We start from the raw sequence: 18,857 nt of genomic DNA, 5'->3' as shown, positions 1-18,857 counted from the left end.
GATCCTGTTTATTTGCTATTCCACAACATTAAACTGATAAAATGTAAATTTTTAAATAAGTAAAATTAATTAAAAAATTAATTAATTAAAAAATTAACTAATTAATTAAAAAATTATGAGTAATTTTTTTAATAAGTACAAATTAATTTAAGTTTAAAATTTAATTTAAGTGTGATTATAAAAGAAATAAACATGTCCAGACATGCTGTTATTGGAAACTAATCAACGTCAGGGTGGTACCAGTGACTCCACTTCATCACACCACCCTGTGGTTGATTATTTTCCTCTTACAGCATGACATGGAGTGTTTTATCCCTGAGAACTTACTGACTGAGAGCAAATGCTTGTTATTTACTTTTCTTAGTCAGCTCTAAAATTATTGGCACCTTTCGAAAGCAAGAATGATTGTAATATAAATCAACTTTACACAGGAAATCAAAATTTTGTTTTTTTAACTCTAAATATCAACATGATGTAATTATAATTGTAATGTAATTTAAGGGTTTTTAAAGTGCACACGTGCTGTGTCTCAATATTCTGAGGTTGCACTCACATGTGTGTTAATATCTATAACTCTATAACAAGTATTAATTATTCATCAAGTCAAAATATCTGTTTTATTTGGATGTTTGGACTTCATTGAAACGAACAAAACCAGATCCCGACCACCGCTATTACTTTGTTCCTGTTCTTGAATTCATTCTGCCCATCACCACCAAACAGGACGGCGGTAATACTGCGATCTCGGTAGAAAGCGGTGAGTTATTGGATTTCGCACTGTGTCTCATCACCTGCCGAGACGAAGAGGATCCCGGCGCTGAGGATGATGTTGTGGCGGGACTTGTAGAACTCGCTGGCAGCTATACACAGGCCTCCCATGAAGAGCAGGATCACGCTGAGGATGGGGAAGATGCTAGATGCTCTCACAGCACCTACGGAGCGAGACAGAGAGAGACAATCAATCACGCTGATCATGCCGAAACAGGACGTCGGATCCAAGACAGAGAGAAAGAAATGTCATGTTCTATGATTTCATCATCTGTTCTGTTCTCTTCACAGCACAAGGCAATCAGTGTCTTGTCAGCATGTAAATAAACGTCTATTTATTAAACTGTATTATCTATAAAAACAAGTGTTCTGAACACCACGCTTAGATTAGACTCGACTCTAGATTAGACAGCTCTGCACCTGGACTGAATTCACGGCTGCAGAACTGGAACTCCATCAGATTTCTACACACTAGTAATAACGTCATGTGGCATCCAAAATGATGTGCTAGCATGCGGACGTGTCCTGATTGCATCCTGCTGCTTCTTCTACACTTCTCAGGCTCCTTACAGCGAAAACGAAATGAGCTTTCACTCAAGGTGATGAACAGCATTTTAATTCTCCAACGTTTTATCTTTCTCCTCTCTCAATCTCGATCTTGTCTGCTTTTTAAAATTTTTCCAGCTCAGGGAACCTGTAAGTATCGGATATTACTGTGTCCAACATCCAAGAACCATACCGTCATTTCTGTTGACCAGTAGCACATCTAAAGTGAGATTGCAGAACCAGAAGACCAAGAAATAGAGATGGATCTGATCCAAATCCTCCTATAACCCTACACCTAACCCCTAACCCAGTAGATGCTACAAGAAGATACGACACAACGTCCACCTCTTGACTTTTAGAGAAGGAGCTGGATCAGGACCCCACCTCCTGGACTTTTTGTTGTGCAATGAGGGTACTTATACCCACCGGCCACTTTATTAGGTACACCAATCCACCTACTGTTTTTCGAGTCCCTGTGGCTGTCTCACAATAGCGCCAACGGTATTTCAAAAATAAAAGTCCCTTCTCACTTTAGATCCACCTCATATCATGTTGTATATACTCCTTATGCATGACATCACACATCACGTGATAATTACACCTCGGGGTCAAACACACATCAACTTTCCTGTAAACAAGGCTTAATCTGTCTTCAATATGGTTCGTTTTTGTGCTGTTTTTGATTGTTCAAATCAAGAAATAGATAAAAGGTATTCCCCTTTTATCCCTGCTATCAAAAAAAAATGTTAAAGAGACGCAAATGCTTCAAGAACAATGAAGAAATTAGTGGTTAAAGAGAACACAACGAGAGGAACTAAGCCTGAGAACTTCACGATTGTAGTTAAAATGTATTTTTTAAAAATAGAAAGTCAGAAGTGAGTATGGAAGAGTTTGCTTAAGAATCTCATTTTATTTTTTCTGCTCGCATTTGAGTTAGCATCTTTGTGAAAGTGTTCAAACAAAATCAAATGATTTTCTTACAGGTGAACCAACTTCCTTTTTCGACACGGAAAACCCAGATTGGGCACCAAACAAACAACTCGGACATAACTCAGTAAAAAACACCCAACAAGGATTGACATGCATAACAATATATCCTGAAAGAACAGAACAGATTAAGAGCAGAGAGAGCTGGAGCTTTGCTCCTGTTATCAGAGGAACACAGTCCTGTGCAAAATGTCACCGTGGAACCAGAGTGTAGAAATGAACCTACAGTTCGAGAGAGTTCTACACACACACACTGCACGCATGTGAAATGGAAATAAATCAACTAAGGCAGGAAAAACTATTTTGGATAAAATTGTTACTGTCCGTTACACACTGATCAACCTGTGTGACTCAGTTGTGCCTTTTGAATCGAGAATAAATAAAGAGGGAACTGAATATTAACCGTTTATTGAAATTATTATTACAAGGGTGATTATAGTTACTGTATGACTACAGCTACAACTGGAATGTGCTGATTCTGTTAGTCTCATCTCATTATCTGTAGCCGCTTTATCCTGTTCTACAGGGTCGCAGGCGAGCTGGAGCCTATCCCAGCTGACTACGGGTGAAAGGCGGGGTACACCTTGGACAAGTCGCCAGGTCATCACAGGGCTGACACACAGACAACCATTCACACTCACATTCACACCTACGCTCAATTTAGAGTCACCAGTTAGTGTTTGTAATTATTGTCAAGTCAAGTCAACTTTATTGTCAAATATGCTATACATGCTCGACATACAGCACAGATGAAATATCAGTCCTCTCTGACCCACGGTGCAAACAGGCAATGCGATAAATAAAAATAGAATAATTGAAAAAAACAAACAATATAAACACTAGATAGGAACTAGACATAGACTAAACACTCAAACAATATCTCATCTCATCTCATTATCTGTAGCCGCTTTATCCTTCTACAGGGTCGCAGGCAAGCTGGATCCTATCCCAGCTGACTACGGGCGAAAGGCGGGGTACACCCTGGACAAGTCGCCAGGTCATCACAGGGCTGACACATAGACACAGACAACCATTCACACTCACATTCACACCTACGGTCAATTTAGAGTCACCAGTTAACCTAACCTGCATGTCTTTGGACTGTGGGGGAAACCGGAGCACCCGGAGGAAACCCACGCGGACACGGGGAGAACATGCAAACTCCGCACAGAAAGGCCCTCGCCGGCCACGGGGCTCGAACCCAGGACCTTCTTGCTGTGAGGCGACAGCGCTAACCACTACACCACCGTGCCGCCCTCTCAAACAATATAAACAGTATAAATAAACAGTATAAACACTAGATAAGAACAAGACAGACTAAACACTCAGACAATATAAACAGTATAAACACTCTAGATATGAACTAGACGTAGACTAAACACTCATATATATATACACACACACACACACACACACACACACACACACACACACACACACACACACACAAATTGGTTCAAATAAACAAACAGTCAAGGGCACTTGAGGTATAGCAGGTAAACATGAAATAGCAGTATAAACAAACTAGCAGCTGTTAAGGTGAGGTAGTGCGGAATAGTGCAAATGAGCGAGGTAAAGTGAGATGTGCGGTCCCTGAGTTCAGTGTGTTAATGAACGATGAGATGTATGTATGTGTGTGTGTGTGTGTGTGTGTGTGTGTGTGTGTGTGTGTGTGTGTGTTGGGGGGGAAACTGTGAGGATGACATGTCAGATGCTGAAGGGGGGGCAGGGGGGTGTGCGGGCAGAATCTGTGGCAGGGGGCAGAGGGGGGAGGAGGGGCAGAACAGGGAGGGAGTTGAGCCTCCTGACCGCCTGGTGAAAGAAACTGTTTTTGAGCCTGCTGGTTTTGGCCCGGAGACTCCGCAGGCTCCTCCCCGACGGCAGCAGGCTGAAGAGGCTGTGAGATGGGTGGGTGGGTGAGGTCACCTGCAATCCTGATGGCTTTGCGGGTGAGGCGGGAGTTATAAATATTCATTAAAGAAGGGAGAGAGACACCAATGATCCTCTCAGCTGCTCTCATGATGCGCTGCAGAGACTTGCAGCAGGACACGGTGCAGGCGCCGTACCACACGGTGATGCAGCTGGTCAGGATGTTCTCGATGGTGCCTCTGTAGAAAGTGTGCATGATGGAGGCCGGGGTTCTTGCTCTCCTCAGTTTGCGGAGGAAGTACAGACGCTGTTGGGCTTTTTTGGCCAGTGATGCGGTGTTGTTGCTCCAGGACAGGTCTTCAGAGATGTGCACACCCAGAAACTTGGTGCTGCTTGTTCTGTCAACTATTAGATAAAATTTAAAAAATCTTACAGTATTAATTGTTTGAAAGTCGAGAGCAAGATATTTTGTTATTTTACAAATAATTACACTTCTGATATTGTTTTAACAATAATAAGCATCACTATATAAACGCCCGGTCACACAGCACTCCGCGTCTATATCACGTACAAAAAGATACAAAAATCTGGTGGACGTGGTCGTAAGTGGTAATTTTTGGTCAATGTTGGCTTTGCCGTGCTTTGTACGGGGTATGGCCGTCGGCGGCTGTTTCACTGCTGCAGCACTGCCTAAGCACAGCTAACCAAGTCCAGCCACGTGTAAGGCTAAAAATAGGTTCGCACGTGTTCGAACGCAGGGAAAAAAGCGACAAGTTACCACGGATAACCGCGGCCTCATCGCGTCTGTAGCACTGCCGATCACGTGTTGAGCGCGGACGTAAAACGGGCACTCCACTGCCATAGCACTGCCAAATCACGGGTAACCGCGGCTCAGCGTCGTTGGAAGAGCGGCTTGCTGCGCATATAAAAGCGGTCGCGCACGGCTGTGTGCAGGGCTGGTTTCAGTCTCTGCACAATTTCATCGTACATCGCAGGAGGCATCCTCATAAAGTTCTGAAAGGCTCTTGGATCTTCGTTACGCAGCTCGACCATGAGACGGTCGTAAAGCCCAAGCTGAGGTCTCCTCGCAATCCAGTCACGCACCCAGATGTTCCGTACCACCCTCCTCCTCCTCCTCCTCCTCCTCCTCCTTCTTCTTCTTCTCTCAGCAAGGATATGTTGAGCCTGTATCAGTTGGTTCTGTTGGTGCTGGAGCATTAAGATGAGGGCATCACAGCGTTGAGGGTTCATGTTCACCCCTTGACATCTAGACTGCAAGTGCCGAGGTCTCAGAAAATTACGGTATTTATACATGCCGCAAATCAGAAGTGATGCAGAAGTGATTAGACAGTGATCAATCGAATTTAGAACTTGTTTGAGACGTCGTTTAACGGGCTTAGACAGTGCTATGTACGCGAAAAAATCCATTTCTCAGTGATAAGCCGCTAAACACACGCTATATCCCGTGATACCAACACGTAACACCCGTCCGATGACCGTGCTCTGCCCGTGATAGACCGCCAAACTTTCGCGTCTTACCATGTCTCCCCAAGTTTTAATAACGGCCGGGACACTGATTATCACGTGTTTTTCACGTGTGTTGCACGTCTTTACCACGTGTGCCGGCCGTGGTTGTCCGCGGTCTAAAGTTTTGAGCAGTCCAAAACTTTTTGCCGCGTCCGACGCCGTTCCGATTTTCCCCTGCATCCTGTCACGTCTGTATATCGACTGTAACACGTCTTAACTTCGACATCAACACGAACAACATCGTCTGCTTCACGGGAGAGCACTTTTTGACGGGTTTTGGCCGTGATAAAGCCGTAAAGCGCTGTGTGACCGGGCCTTAAATGATAGTGTGTAAACAGCTCTGTAACTCCATGTCCTTGGGGTTGCTGAGACATGGAGGTCCAGGAGGGAATACCATTGAGCCCACAGTTCAGGTCAGAGCCCTTTGAGAGTAAATGCTTTGGCTTTCACAACACTCTGTTCCTAAAAGCTGATGTCAGGAAAAAGTCTTTACATGAAGGTTTTCTTTGCTTTTGTGTGTGTTTTTTTTTTTTTACTGTTCTTCTGTGTCGGGACTCTTTGGGAAAAAGAGGGTATATTCCAACATGTAGCTAATGCTAACGCTAGGCCACAAATCTGCACCATCATTCCAATCATTTCGAGGAATTTTGTATGAATCAGAAACTCTAATTTCCATGTATATCTATCCTTTGCTTCTTTCTGACTAAGATTATCCAAGTAATCCAGTAGTAGAGCTTTTTTAGCTGGAGTATTCTTTGGACAACAGCAACAATGGACGTTGGACATCTTCGCTTGGCTTCAGTTTGTAAACAAAGCTCACTTGTCCCCCAGGTCTAGGCTAGCGACGGTTGCTAATGTAAACATGAAGTCAGTGCAAGGGGTCTACAGCATTGTGTTGAATCAAATTGTATTGAATTGCACTGTATCGCATTAGCACCTGCTTCATATGTATTTTTAAAGTATCGGACTGTTAGCAATGCATCGAGATGTTTATCAGAAGATGTACATTCCTTGTCCCTAGGTGTGAAAGAGTGTGTAAATTAATGTGTGTGTGTGTGTGTGTGTGTGTGTTGTGCCCTGTAATGGAATGGTGTGCATTCCCGTTTTGTGTCCAGCATTCCCAGGATGGTGCTCTGGATCCACCATGAATTCCACGTGAGTAAACAAAGCCGGTGAAAACCAGAATATATTCATAACTAAATTGCAAACCACAATGGAGCACTTCCTGTTTCGGTCATTCAATTAGCACTACAGATCTCGGTGTAATCTGAACATCCTTCCTTCTCCCTCATGGTGTAGGATTCTGTCCATCTGATTAAAGACACCTTACTGTTCATTCCCACTGAACACCAGCCACTGCGTCTGTTCTGCCTCCAGTTCCACATTAACCTGGGGGATATTCACACGACCAGTCACAGAGCATTATCTATCAGAGGTCACACAAACTGCATCTCAGTTATTACTATCCTACAGACACACACACACACACACACACACACACACAGGGGAAGCAGGACAGGACTCGGAACAGAAGGACAGGACTGACTTGGCGAGAAAAGAGAAAAAACAACGGTGAAAAAATGAGTACGGGTGAAAGATGCCAAAACTTTTTGACCTCTCCTGAGATACAGGATTGCTGGATATTGTTTAAGATGTCTTTTCGGGGCCCATCTGCACCACCGTGGAGCCCTCGTTACCTTTTAATACTAATAAAAGACATGATAGGACGATAACACAGCAACATGTTGATCATGTGACCAAATGGGGGTGTATATACTTTTGCTTCTCCATAGAGACATCACTCACAGAAAAATGTCCTTTTACTGTCCAAAATCTCAGTGTCTCTTGGATCCTGTCTCTCTCTCTCTCACACACACACACACACACACACACACACACACACACACACACACACACACACACACACATACACACACACAGCCTCTCGGTCATGCCTGTACACCTGAGTGAACCGCTCACCTAATGAACTCGACACACCTGAGGCCTGAGCCTTATTTTTTTTTCTCCTCACCTCTCTCTCAGCTTTCTTCTCCAAAAGGAACAAAAAGTGCAGAAGTGTGCTTGGCACCGTTCGTCCACAGCCCGTCTGAGGATTGAGGCAGAGTTTCGAAAGTCGGAGTGATAAATGAGACTCAGGGGTGCTGTTAGTGTGGCAGAATAAAAAAGAAAGCAGAACGAGACGTGCGGTGAAAGGATAAAGAAATGAAATGGAGGAAGACGAGGAGGCAGACAGGAGCATCTCAACATCATCTTTCACCAGTGCAAATCGTGGAAGATCTGGAGTTGTTCATGCAGGTCTGGTCATGTTTAGCAGAGGTCATATTAGAACTCATACCCTTGTCTGAGAAACATGGAGGGGATTTGAAGTCCCTTTTCCCCTTCTTAGACAGAAAGACGGAGCTTTATAGAGGTTTTGAGGCGTCTGATTAGCACGAAGGTCACAGATTTGATTTGGGTCAAGGTCACTTGTGCTAGCGCAGACCCTGAGGGGAAACTAGTGAAGCAGCAGAGACGCATTTTACCGCATTTATGTTTTTTTTTAGGATGCTGCAGATCTTTTTGACTCGGCTAGACAAGGAAGCTATTAAGCAGTTCTGTGTTTCGATCTTTTAACCGCGTACAATGACCTTGCCAAGAGAATAATAATAATAATAATAATAAATGGGCAAATTTATATAGCGCCATATCTATCACACTAATAATAATCGAAATTGACTGTGTACACTTAAAAATAAATGTCTAAAAAATATATGTATAATCATAAGTTATTTATAAAGAGATCCGTTTTGAGTTCTTTTCTGAACTGTTTGAGATTGGTGATGTTCTTTAAGTTCTTTGGAAGTGCATTCCGTAGTTTAGGGCCAGCAAACTTAAATGTCCTTCCACTTAAAGTACTGCATTTGAATCTTGGAATGAATGACGAGATTGTTGTCGCCATCTGCTCTTGTGTCTTTGTTTGGTCTCTCGTGGAGAAGTTCCGTAAGGTATGACGGCAAGGATCCATAAAGCGATTTGTGTACAGTACAGATCAACTTTATGGTCGATCCTTCCTCTAAGACCACGTGCATTGGAACTATGGCAGAGTTCTTTAGAGATGGTACAAACTTAGCTAACGTCTCTCGTTTCAAGTACCTTGGTAGCTTTGTTACCAGTGACTGTTCTATGAAAGAGGTACTCGCATCTTGTGTACAAGTGACACCACGCTTTTGGATGCTTGCGGAAAAGAGTATTTGATTCACATGACCTCACTGTATCAATCAAAATCTACAATAACAAAGGCATTTAGCAGATGCTGTTATCCAGAATGGCATACAACACACCCAGAGCAGCCTGGGGGTTCTGTACCTTGCTCAAGGGCACTTCAGCCATTCCTGCTGGTCCAGGGAATCAAACTGATGACCTTTTGATCCCAAAGCTGCTTCTCTAACCATTAGACCACAGCTTCTGCCATCAATCACTGTTTGATGCTGCTGTTGCTGTATGGAAGTGACACATGGCCCTTATACCAGCATGAAGTCAGACAACGACGTACCATCCAACAACGTCACCTTCATCTTATTCAGAATAACAAATGGGACCAGTATGTTAGCAATGAGGACGTCCTAACACATGCAGGTGCTGAAGATGTAGACCTGAAGTTGATTAGAAATCGTCTTCGCTGGTTCGGCCATGTTTGCAGGACGGATGATGACACACCTGTAAAAGCACTTCTATATGGCGAACAATCTAATAGCATTTTAAAAAATATTTTCAAGCCCTAAAATACCCGGAAAAGCTCATTGGTTCAACCATTAATCAGCTCTGCTCCAGGATGGTGTAGGAGTCAGGGTTATCAGCTACTGCCAATCAAGCTTCTGATGGCATGAAGACCACTCGTTTTTTTCCTTGCCTTTTAAAGACCAGAAGTCGTCTGACATGGTGAGAAGACAACTCGGATCTTTGAGTGCAAGACTTAACATAATTTTACTTTCTGTTTATACGAGTCATAAAATTCAAGAGGAAGTTAAGTTACACAAAGCCAAACCATTGCTGGTTAGCCAACAGGACGTTGTTTATTTATTGAAGTGTGGTCTGTGTGATGTAGACTATATTGGCTACACCTGCAGGCATCTGTACCAATGAACTGAAGAACATCGCCATTCAACTATTGGTAAACACCTTGAGACTGAGCATGGCTTCCTAGATGCCCCTGATTTGAGCAATCGATTTATTATTCTACAAAAATGCACTGGGAAGCAGGACTGTTTGATTTATGAGATGTTGCTCATCCAAGCAAAAAAGCCAAAGTTAAACATCCAATCTGATTCTGTACGTGCCAAGGTTTTTACTTGATGAAGTTTTTACTTTTACTCTTGGAATTTCATTAAAAAAAAAAACTTGATCTGACTCTTAATCACCTTAAACACTTTATTTTACTCTGGTGACGATGTCAGTGACATCAAAACGTCAGTTTATGATATCTCATCTCATCTCATTATCTGTAGCCGCTTTATCCTTCTACAGGGTCGCAGGCAAGCTGGAGCCTATCCCAGCTGACTACGGGCGAAAGGCGGGGTTCACCCTGGACAAGTCGCCAGGTCATCACAGGGCTGACACATAGACACAGACAACCATTCACACTCACATTCACACCTACGGTCAATTTAGAGTCACCAGTTAACCTAACCTGCATGTCTTTGGACTGTGGGGGAAACCCACGCGGACACGGGGAGAACATGCAAACTCCGCACAGAAGGGCCCTCGCCGGCCACGGGGCTCGAACCCGGACCTTCTTGCTGTGAGGCGACAGCGCTAACCACTACACCACCGTGCCGCCCCGTTTATGATATCGCTAGCTTTTATTATTAAATGTATAACAAAAGTTGTCTTAATTAAGATATGTAATAATAATAATTTATTTCAAAGCATTTCTCAAAGTCTCAATGTTCTAACAATAAAAATAATCATGATATGAACAAATAATAAATTATAACAATAAAAGTATATGTAAATTAGTGTTTACATATATCAAAAACTATGAAAACAAATTAACCAAAACAAAGATTAGCATTCAAATCATAAGAAAGATATTCATAATTAATAATATTACTCAAAAAGTAATGTCTTTAGACCAGGCTTGAATGTTTGATATGAGTCAGCTTTACGAAGGGACAACAGAAGCTGATTCCACAGTCTCGGTCCAGCTGATGAAAATGCTCCATCACCATAACTTTTGGTGTTGGTCCTTGGAGCAGCCAGAAGCTTCTTCCCATTCGATCTCAGAACACGAGCATTAGAATATACGCGCAACAGTTCCTATGAGTAGGTGGAGCTATCCCAGGGATAGGGACTGTTTCAGGGAACTCGGGCCCTCGGCCAACCGAAATTGGGGTTTAAAGACACTTGCAAAAATGCCTTGAAGGGTGCCCATGGATTAAATCAATGCAAAGCTGCTGTAAAGAACAAAGATGGAGAGAGCTGGTTGTCTGTGGCAGTCGCAATGACAAGAGGGTAGAACTTTATGAGAAAAGGAGAAAGGAAAGAGAGGAGAAGAGGTGAGGAAAACGAGCTGTACTATACTGTAACTGTTTGCAGTTCTTAAGGCACTTTTATATATATATATATATATATATATATATATATATATATATATATATATAAGCCAAAATATTTATCTGTGGAAAACCCTGACCATATTTGGTCAAAGTATTAACCCTTTATGCGATTTGAATGCATAGCTGATCTTATCACATCTTTTCAATTTTATGCCAAAGTGCTAAGAAGCATTTCAGTTTGTAAAAATGAATTAAACTTCATTTCATTTACGAAATATAGCCTACGTATTACACCTCAACCTCCTACTGTATAGAATTTAATTGTGTAGTTTGTGTTTAGCTTTCTAGCTAGCTGTTAAATGGTTAGCTGCAGCTCAATACAGTCAGTAACTAGAACTAGAACGGCACTCGGTAGGGTGCGTACCTCCGCCAAGCCACATATCAGAATATCCAGATGTTTACTAACCTGTACCTGGATCAACATCAGAATCAAATCACATGAAGCTAGGATCATACTAAAGCTGTCCACCAAATTGCAACTAAATCCGTTCACTACTTTTTGAGTTACGTTGGGAACAGATGAAAAAAAAATCCTGGATCCACATACGTACATCAAAATCTAATCAGTTGTTCCTTGGTCCATGGCTCACCTTGCTTCCAAATTTCATCTAAATCCATTCACTACTTTTTGAGTTATGTTGGGAACAGATGAAAAAAAATCCTGGATCTGCATACATATCTGGATCCTGGATCCACATGCATATTTGGATTTGCTTCAAAATGTAAGCACTTGTTCCTTGGCCTATGGACCACCTTTCCACCAAATTTTATCCAAATCCGTTCACTACTTTTTGAGTCACATTAGGAACAGATGAATAAAAAATCCTGGATCCGCATACATATCTGAATCCTGGATCTGCATGCATATTTGGATTTGCATCAAAATGTAATCAATTGTTCCTTGACCCATGGACCACCTTTCCACCAAATTTTATCCAAATCTGTTCGATACTTTTTGAGTTATGTTGAGAACAGGCAAATAAACAGAGGCAAAAACATAATAATGAATCATTTTAAATAAGTAAACTATTTTTCATTTGCTGATGAACACGATCCAAAGCAACACATTGGCTTCGATTTCCTGAAAGCTGACTTTCATATGGAAGGAATGAGAGACGTAAAAGGCGCACGTTTTATTTAACTTATCGCTATCAGTATGTTGATGTAAATGGTGATTTTTCTAGACATACTGAGGTAAAGTTTGGTGTTCCACAAGGTTCTGTCTTGGGTCCACTGCTTTTCTCTTTATATATGTTCCCTCTAGGTGATATTATTTGTAAACGTTGTATTAGTTTCCACTGTTATGCTGATGGCACACAATTACATGTTTCTGCAAAACCTGATGAGAGACACCAGCTTAATAGAATTGAGGAATGTGTTAAGGACATTAGACACTGGATGCTTATTAACTTCCTTCTGCTTAGCTCTGATAAGACTGAAGTACTTGTACTCGGACCACATGCAGCTAGAAGTAAGTTTTCTGATTCCACAGTAACTCTGGATGGCCTTTCTGTTTCTTCACGTGCAGCAGTAAAAGACCTCGGAGTGATTATTGACCCCAGTCTTTCATTCGAAACTCACATTGATAACATCACCCGGATAGCTTTCTTTCATCTCAGAAATATTGCTAAGATAAGAAATTTAATGTCACTACACAACGCAGAAAAACTAGTCCATGCTTTCGTTACCTCCAGGTTGGATTATTGTAATGCCTTACTGTCTGGATGTTCCAATAAGTGCATAAACAAGCTCCGGTTAGTTCAAAATGCAGCAGCAAGAGTCCTTACTAGAACTAGAAAATATGACCACATCACGCCTGTCTTATCCACACTGCATTGGCTCCCAATCAAATTTCGTATTGATTATAAAATACTACTATTGACCTTTAAAGCACTGAATGGTCTCACACCACAGTACCTGAGTGAACTTCTGCTCCTCTATGACCCGCCACGCCTACTTAGATCAAAAGGTGCAGGCTATCTGCTGGTACCTCGTATAGTGAAGGCTACATCAGGGGGCAGAGCCTTTTCTTACAAAGCCCCACAGTTATGGAACAGCCTTCCAAGTAATGTTCGGGAATCAGACACAGTCTCAGCGTTTAAGTCTAGGCTGAAAACAGATCTGTTTAGTCAAGCCTTGTGTTAATGGTGTTTCTGAGGTAAAGGTGTAGATCTGGAGGATCCTCAGACAGTGTTTTGGTAAACTGGGATGTATGGATGCTGTCAGTCCCCCGCTCGCTTGCTCACTCGAGTTTGTTGACGGTGTAGTGGCTGCTGCTTTATGTCCCGGGGCTCCCTCATGCCTGTGTTACCTTCTGGCTCTCTCCTTTTAGTTATGCTGTCATAGTTAGTTTTGCTGGAGTCCCTGCTTGCACTCAGCATAAAATATATACTGTTCCTACTTATTCAGGTGACACTGGACATACCTAACAACCTGTGTTTTCTCCCCCCCCCCAAAAAAAAATCTGTCCCTCTGAGTTACACGTCAATCCTGAGATCGAGATGCTGACCTCTTCTGCTCCTCAGACCTGCCTGATCCATCCTGGTGCCCTACATCTGGTTGGATTCTCATCACATTACTCCTGTGGAGGACGGACCCATATGGACAGTTGAAAGTCACACTTGGAAGACGCTCTGGACACTTACAGTAATGCTTTTATGGCTGAGGACTACAGTTGACTTGCTAACTTTAGGACTGCAGTTGTCATGAACAGTTTTGCACTCAAGTTTCCATTAATGAAGAGTTTATAACATCAACGAAACTGACTTCATGTTAATACTGTTAATGTTATAGTCATGCTGTCTGTTGTTGCCCAAATGAGGATGGGTTCCCTTTTGAGTCTGGTTCCTCTCGAGGTTTCTTCCTCATGTCGTCTGAGGGAGTTTTCTTTGCCACCATCGCCACAGACTTGCTCACTGGGGCTAGATTAGGGATAAAATTGGCTCATGTCTTGGGTCAATCAGATTCTGTAAAGCTGCTTTGGGACAATGTCTATTGTTAAAAGCGCTATACAAACAAACGACTTAACTTGACGTTGATAACATCACACAAAATCCTGTTTATCTATATGTTTATCAATATGTAAGAGCTAAAAGACGCCGTGTCATTCTGTTACAGTAAATTAATCTGATCTGAACTGAAGGGGTGCAGAGTAACAGTCCAAACACCAATGTTGATTATTTTCCCAAAGTGTTTTATTCCACTTTACTAATCAGCAACTTGCTAATCATTACCAATGCTCATTTATTAAAGAAGGACATGTCTTTTCTTTTTGTCCATTTTTAGTCACAATCGATGTTGTGTCACGTCCATGAGCCAAGTTATCACTTCTGTTAAAGCAGCTATGAAGAGTCGTTTCCTCACCAGCCTCTTGTGAAGATAAAAAAAAATTAGCAAAGATGTTGGAAAACTTCAAGCTCCAGCTTCACCCCGGACTGTTACAAAGTGCTGGTACTGGAGACTCCTTCCATAAATAAATGTTCAATAAATTTACATAAAATCAGCAGTTTTTAAATCCATTTCTGTGAAGCATTTGCTGTACGAGTCGCCATGATGGAGTCGTTGCTATAGAAACGATAACATATCAGAAAGAGCATATTAAGATGAACCTGTGATTTGCAGCTGCATTAGTGTCAGAGCTGCTGTTATAGAGAACTAATCAACACCTTCTGAGTGATCGGAATCGCTGCTACAGCCTTGTACTGCTCTCAATGTGCTGACGTGCAGGATGGAGCCATGCTAATCCGATGTCATGCTAATCCTGTGCTTTGACTTGTAGGATCATCTGTTAAACTTGAGAAACAATTTTAATTTGAGCTAATACACACACAAAATGTGCATAGTTAGCAAGGTGCCCATTCATATTATTATTATTATTATTATTATTATTATTATTATTGGCGGCACGGTGGTGTAGTGGTTAGCGCTGTCGCCTCACAGCAAGAAGGTCCTGGGTTCGAGCCCCGTGGCCGGCGAGGGCCCTTCTGTGTGGAGTTTGCATGTTCTCCCCGTGTCCGCGTGGGTTTCCTCCGGGTGCTCCGGTTTCCCCCACAGTCCAAAGACATGCAGGTTAGGTTAACTGGTGACTCTAAATTGAGCGTAGGTGTGAATGTGAGTGTGAATGGTTGTCTGTGTCTATGTGTCAGCCCTGTGATGACCTGGCGACTTGTCCAGGGTGAACCCCGCCTTTCGCCCGTAGTCAGCTGGGATAGGCTCCAGCTTGCCTGCGACCCTGTAGAAGGATAAAGCGGCTAGAGATAATGAGATGAGATTATTATTATTATTCACCCAAATATTAGCTACATGTTGTAAGTTAGCTTATGCTAGCACCGGCAATGAAGAAGCTCTATTTTAATGAAAATGACTGAACTCCTGTCAGGTTCGCTCAGTTAAAAGTGAAAACACTCGCATCCAGGCACAGTGAGCTCATATTTCTCTTTATAAGAGTAAACAAGGCTTTGTTTGTGTGTTACATGTTAAGGTTCACTCAGCATTAATGCACCAGTAGAAGCGCTAACACAGGAACACATTTCTTCAGAAGCTAATGAAATATCTCATCTCATTATCTCTAGCCGCTTTATCCTGTTCTACAGGGTTGCAGGCAAGCTGGAGCCTATAATGAAATATCCAGGCAGTAAATTAAGTTCACTTCATCAAATAAATCCATAAATCGGTGTGAATCAGCGTCACTTCATGCTGATAATTAACTGAATAAAAATTAAATATTAAAATATAGATCAAAAGCCAAATAAAGTCACAAGCAGGAAGAGAAAATCCTGAAAAGCCAATAAGTAATCTGTGTGTGTGTGTGTGTGTGTGTGTGTGGTCCACCCCACTTGAGCATGCTTGTGAATGCTCATGACATTGATTTGGAGAACGAACACACACACACACACACACCACACAGGGACTGTATGTGTTTGTTCCAGCACCATTGATTTTGTCAGGCTGCAGTTTGTAGTGTGTGTGTGTGTGTGTGTGTGTGTGTGTGTGTGTGTGTCACATTTAGTTTGATCATTAGTTGCATTCAGAATCTAAAACATCACACACACACACACACACACACACACACACACACACACACACACACACACACACACTCTCAACTCTCTCTCTCTCTCTCTCTCTCTCACACACACACACACACACACACACACACACACACACACACACACACACTCTCAACTCTCTCTCTCTCTCTCTCTCTCTCTCTCTCTCACACACACACACACACACTCAACTCTCTCTCTCTCTCTCTCTCTCTCTCTCTCACACACACACACACACACACACACACACTCTCAACTCTCTCTCTCTCTCTCTCTCTCACACACACACACACACACACACACACACACACACACACACACACACACACACACACACTCAACTCTCTCTGACACACACTCTCAACTCTCTCTCTCTCTCACACACACACTCTCAACTCTCTCTCTCTCTCTCTCTCTCACACACACACACACACACACACACACACACACACACACACACACACACACACACACTCAACTCTCTCTCTCACACACACACACACACACACACACACACACACACACACACACTCACTCTCTCTCTCTCTCTCTCTCTCTCTCTCTCATGCGCACACTCTCACGTTTTACCAACTTCTTTCTGCCGTCTTTTCTGTACTTCAAGGTTTCTTAATTTCAATGAGATTTGATTCTTCATATCATGTGAACAAGGGCATTTAAAAACAAACAGACAAACAAACAAACAAAATTGTAATTTTTCTCACTCGATTACTGAATTTTTTACAAACATCTGTTGCATCTGTAGTTTAAAAAAAGATGCTTCATCGAATGAAATGTGTACATTTCCATAAACTCTTTTTAAAACCAACCAAAAATCGAGCCTTTGGATGACATTCGAATTAAAATCTTAATTTCACTGTGAACACAATGTTCAGAGAAAGACTCGGACAGAAAATCATTTCTTTATTGTTTCATTAAGAAAGATTTTTATTAAAAAAAAACGTAACATTCTCTATGGTGATGATGATGATGATGATGATGATCTCCATGAATATTGGGTATAAACCCTGGATTGTGGATGTGAGTGAATCCGACTTTAATTAGTGCATTACAGCTGCATTGCAGTTTCCAGGCTGCATGTTGAGTCGAAACGCTCGTGGACAACACTGGCCTGATTTACTTTCCCTTTATAAAGTGCTTACGGGACATTTTCAGGAGCGAGTCCACAGCCGGCGTCGTTTACACTGACATCACCTGTGACTTCCTTTTTATTTCCCTCGACCTTAACGACAAATAAATAAATACAAGAATAAATCCACATCCTCCACTGCAGTTTATTGTAATAAAGCACAGCAATGAGGAGCGTCCCCGTCATGTCCCCATCCTGAACACAAGTGTCCTAGAAGCCTGATTTTTCGCTGAGTAACATTTCCAGATGTTCTACAAAGCTCACTATAGAGCATATAGGGTGTAGGGTGCCATTATTTCAGTGCCTAGACACTTATAATACAAGGAAGAAGTCTTCTATTGCACAAACTGTTTCCTAGTGAAGATTTTACTGTAAATGAAAAGGAAGTGATTTATATCTGTGAAGCTGTTTACTGCAAAATGCTCTAATTTGACATTTTGAGAAAACAACACAAATGTAATGGACTGATTTCCCATGATGTTTTTGAAAGTAAAAATTAAATCAAGAAATTTTTATTATAAAAAAATCAAAACGTTTATTTTCTTTATTATTTATTAAATTAATTTTTAAAATAAAATAAATGTATTTTATTTATTATTCTTTATCAACTTAAATATTCATTTTGTTAAATTTAAAAAGAAAAACTTTTGTTTTATTTTCTTCATAACCAACAATAATTATTTATCACATTTGCAAAGGTTGGAATAAAATATAACAGCCTATTAAATAAAATATTCCTTTTTATTAAAAATGAAAAAGTTAATTGCAAATATTCCTTTTCTTAATTAACTTTTATAAACATTTGTACTCCATTTGCTTCTCTTTTCTTTATCTTTCAGCAGTCTGTAAAACGAGAGAGAGAGAGCTCTGATTTCTTGTTAAATCTGTTTGTACACAATCACACAGCACCTCTTTCACATTTTAGATCTGTTTTTTTGTGTGTCTTCACAGCATTAGAGCTGTGTTACTTCCGCCTGCAGTGAATTCATGTGTATTCCTGCAATTATACGTTATTATGTTACATTCTGCTGTTTTAAACAACACAATTACAGCTATGAAAAGCTGAGAGATTACACAGCTTAATAATAATCATGATTAATTTTTATTTGATCAATTCAAATCGTCATAAATTTGTCTCGCAATTTATTGTCACACGGTATATCATTACATGCCGAACTGTATGTATAAATAAATATTATACATACAGGACACTTTTTCCATGTGTTCTATTCCCTTCTAGCGGGCTTCATTCATTTGGTTTGACAGCATGCAATATTGTTAGCATATTGCTTATCCTACATGTATTACGCCACTCTACCCAATGGAGAATGAGCGCTGAATATGGTTTAC

The 18,857-nt window shown here is 41.4% G+C and overlaps 1 protein-coding gene across 1 annotated transcript in view; it reads right to left on the bottom strand.

The window, feature by feature from the left end:
- LOC132869342 (voltage-dependent calcium channel gamma-2 subunit-like) overlaps nt 1-18,857 on the bottom strand; it is a 117,109-nt gene that overhangs the window by 4,737 nt on the left and 93,515 nt on the right. Inside the window, exon 3 of the mRNA XM_060902684.1 lies at nt 792-932. Coding sequence (XP_060758667.1) covers nt 792-932 — 141 coding nt within the window. The remainder of the gene's footprint in view (nt 1-791; nt 933-18,857) is intronic.

This window comes from Neoarius graeffei, chromosome 20 (assembly GCF_027579695.1).
Source record: "Neoarius graeffei isolate fNeoGra1 chromosome 20, fNeoGra1.pri, whole genome shotgun sequence".
Taxonomy (NCBI): domain Eukaryota; kingdom Metazoa; phylum Chordata; class Actinopteri; order Siluriformes; family Ariidae; genus Neoarius; species Neoarius graeffei.
Note: the sequence above shows the minus strand (reverse complement) of the source record. Positions and strands in the feature narration are given on the sequence as shown.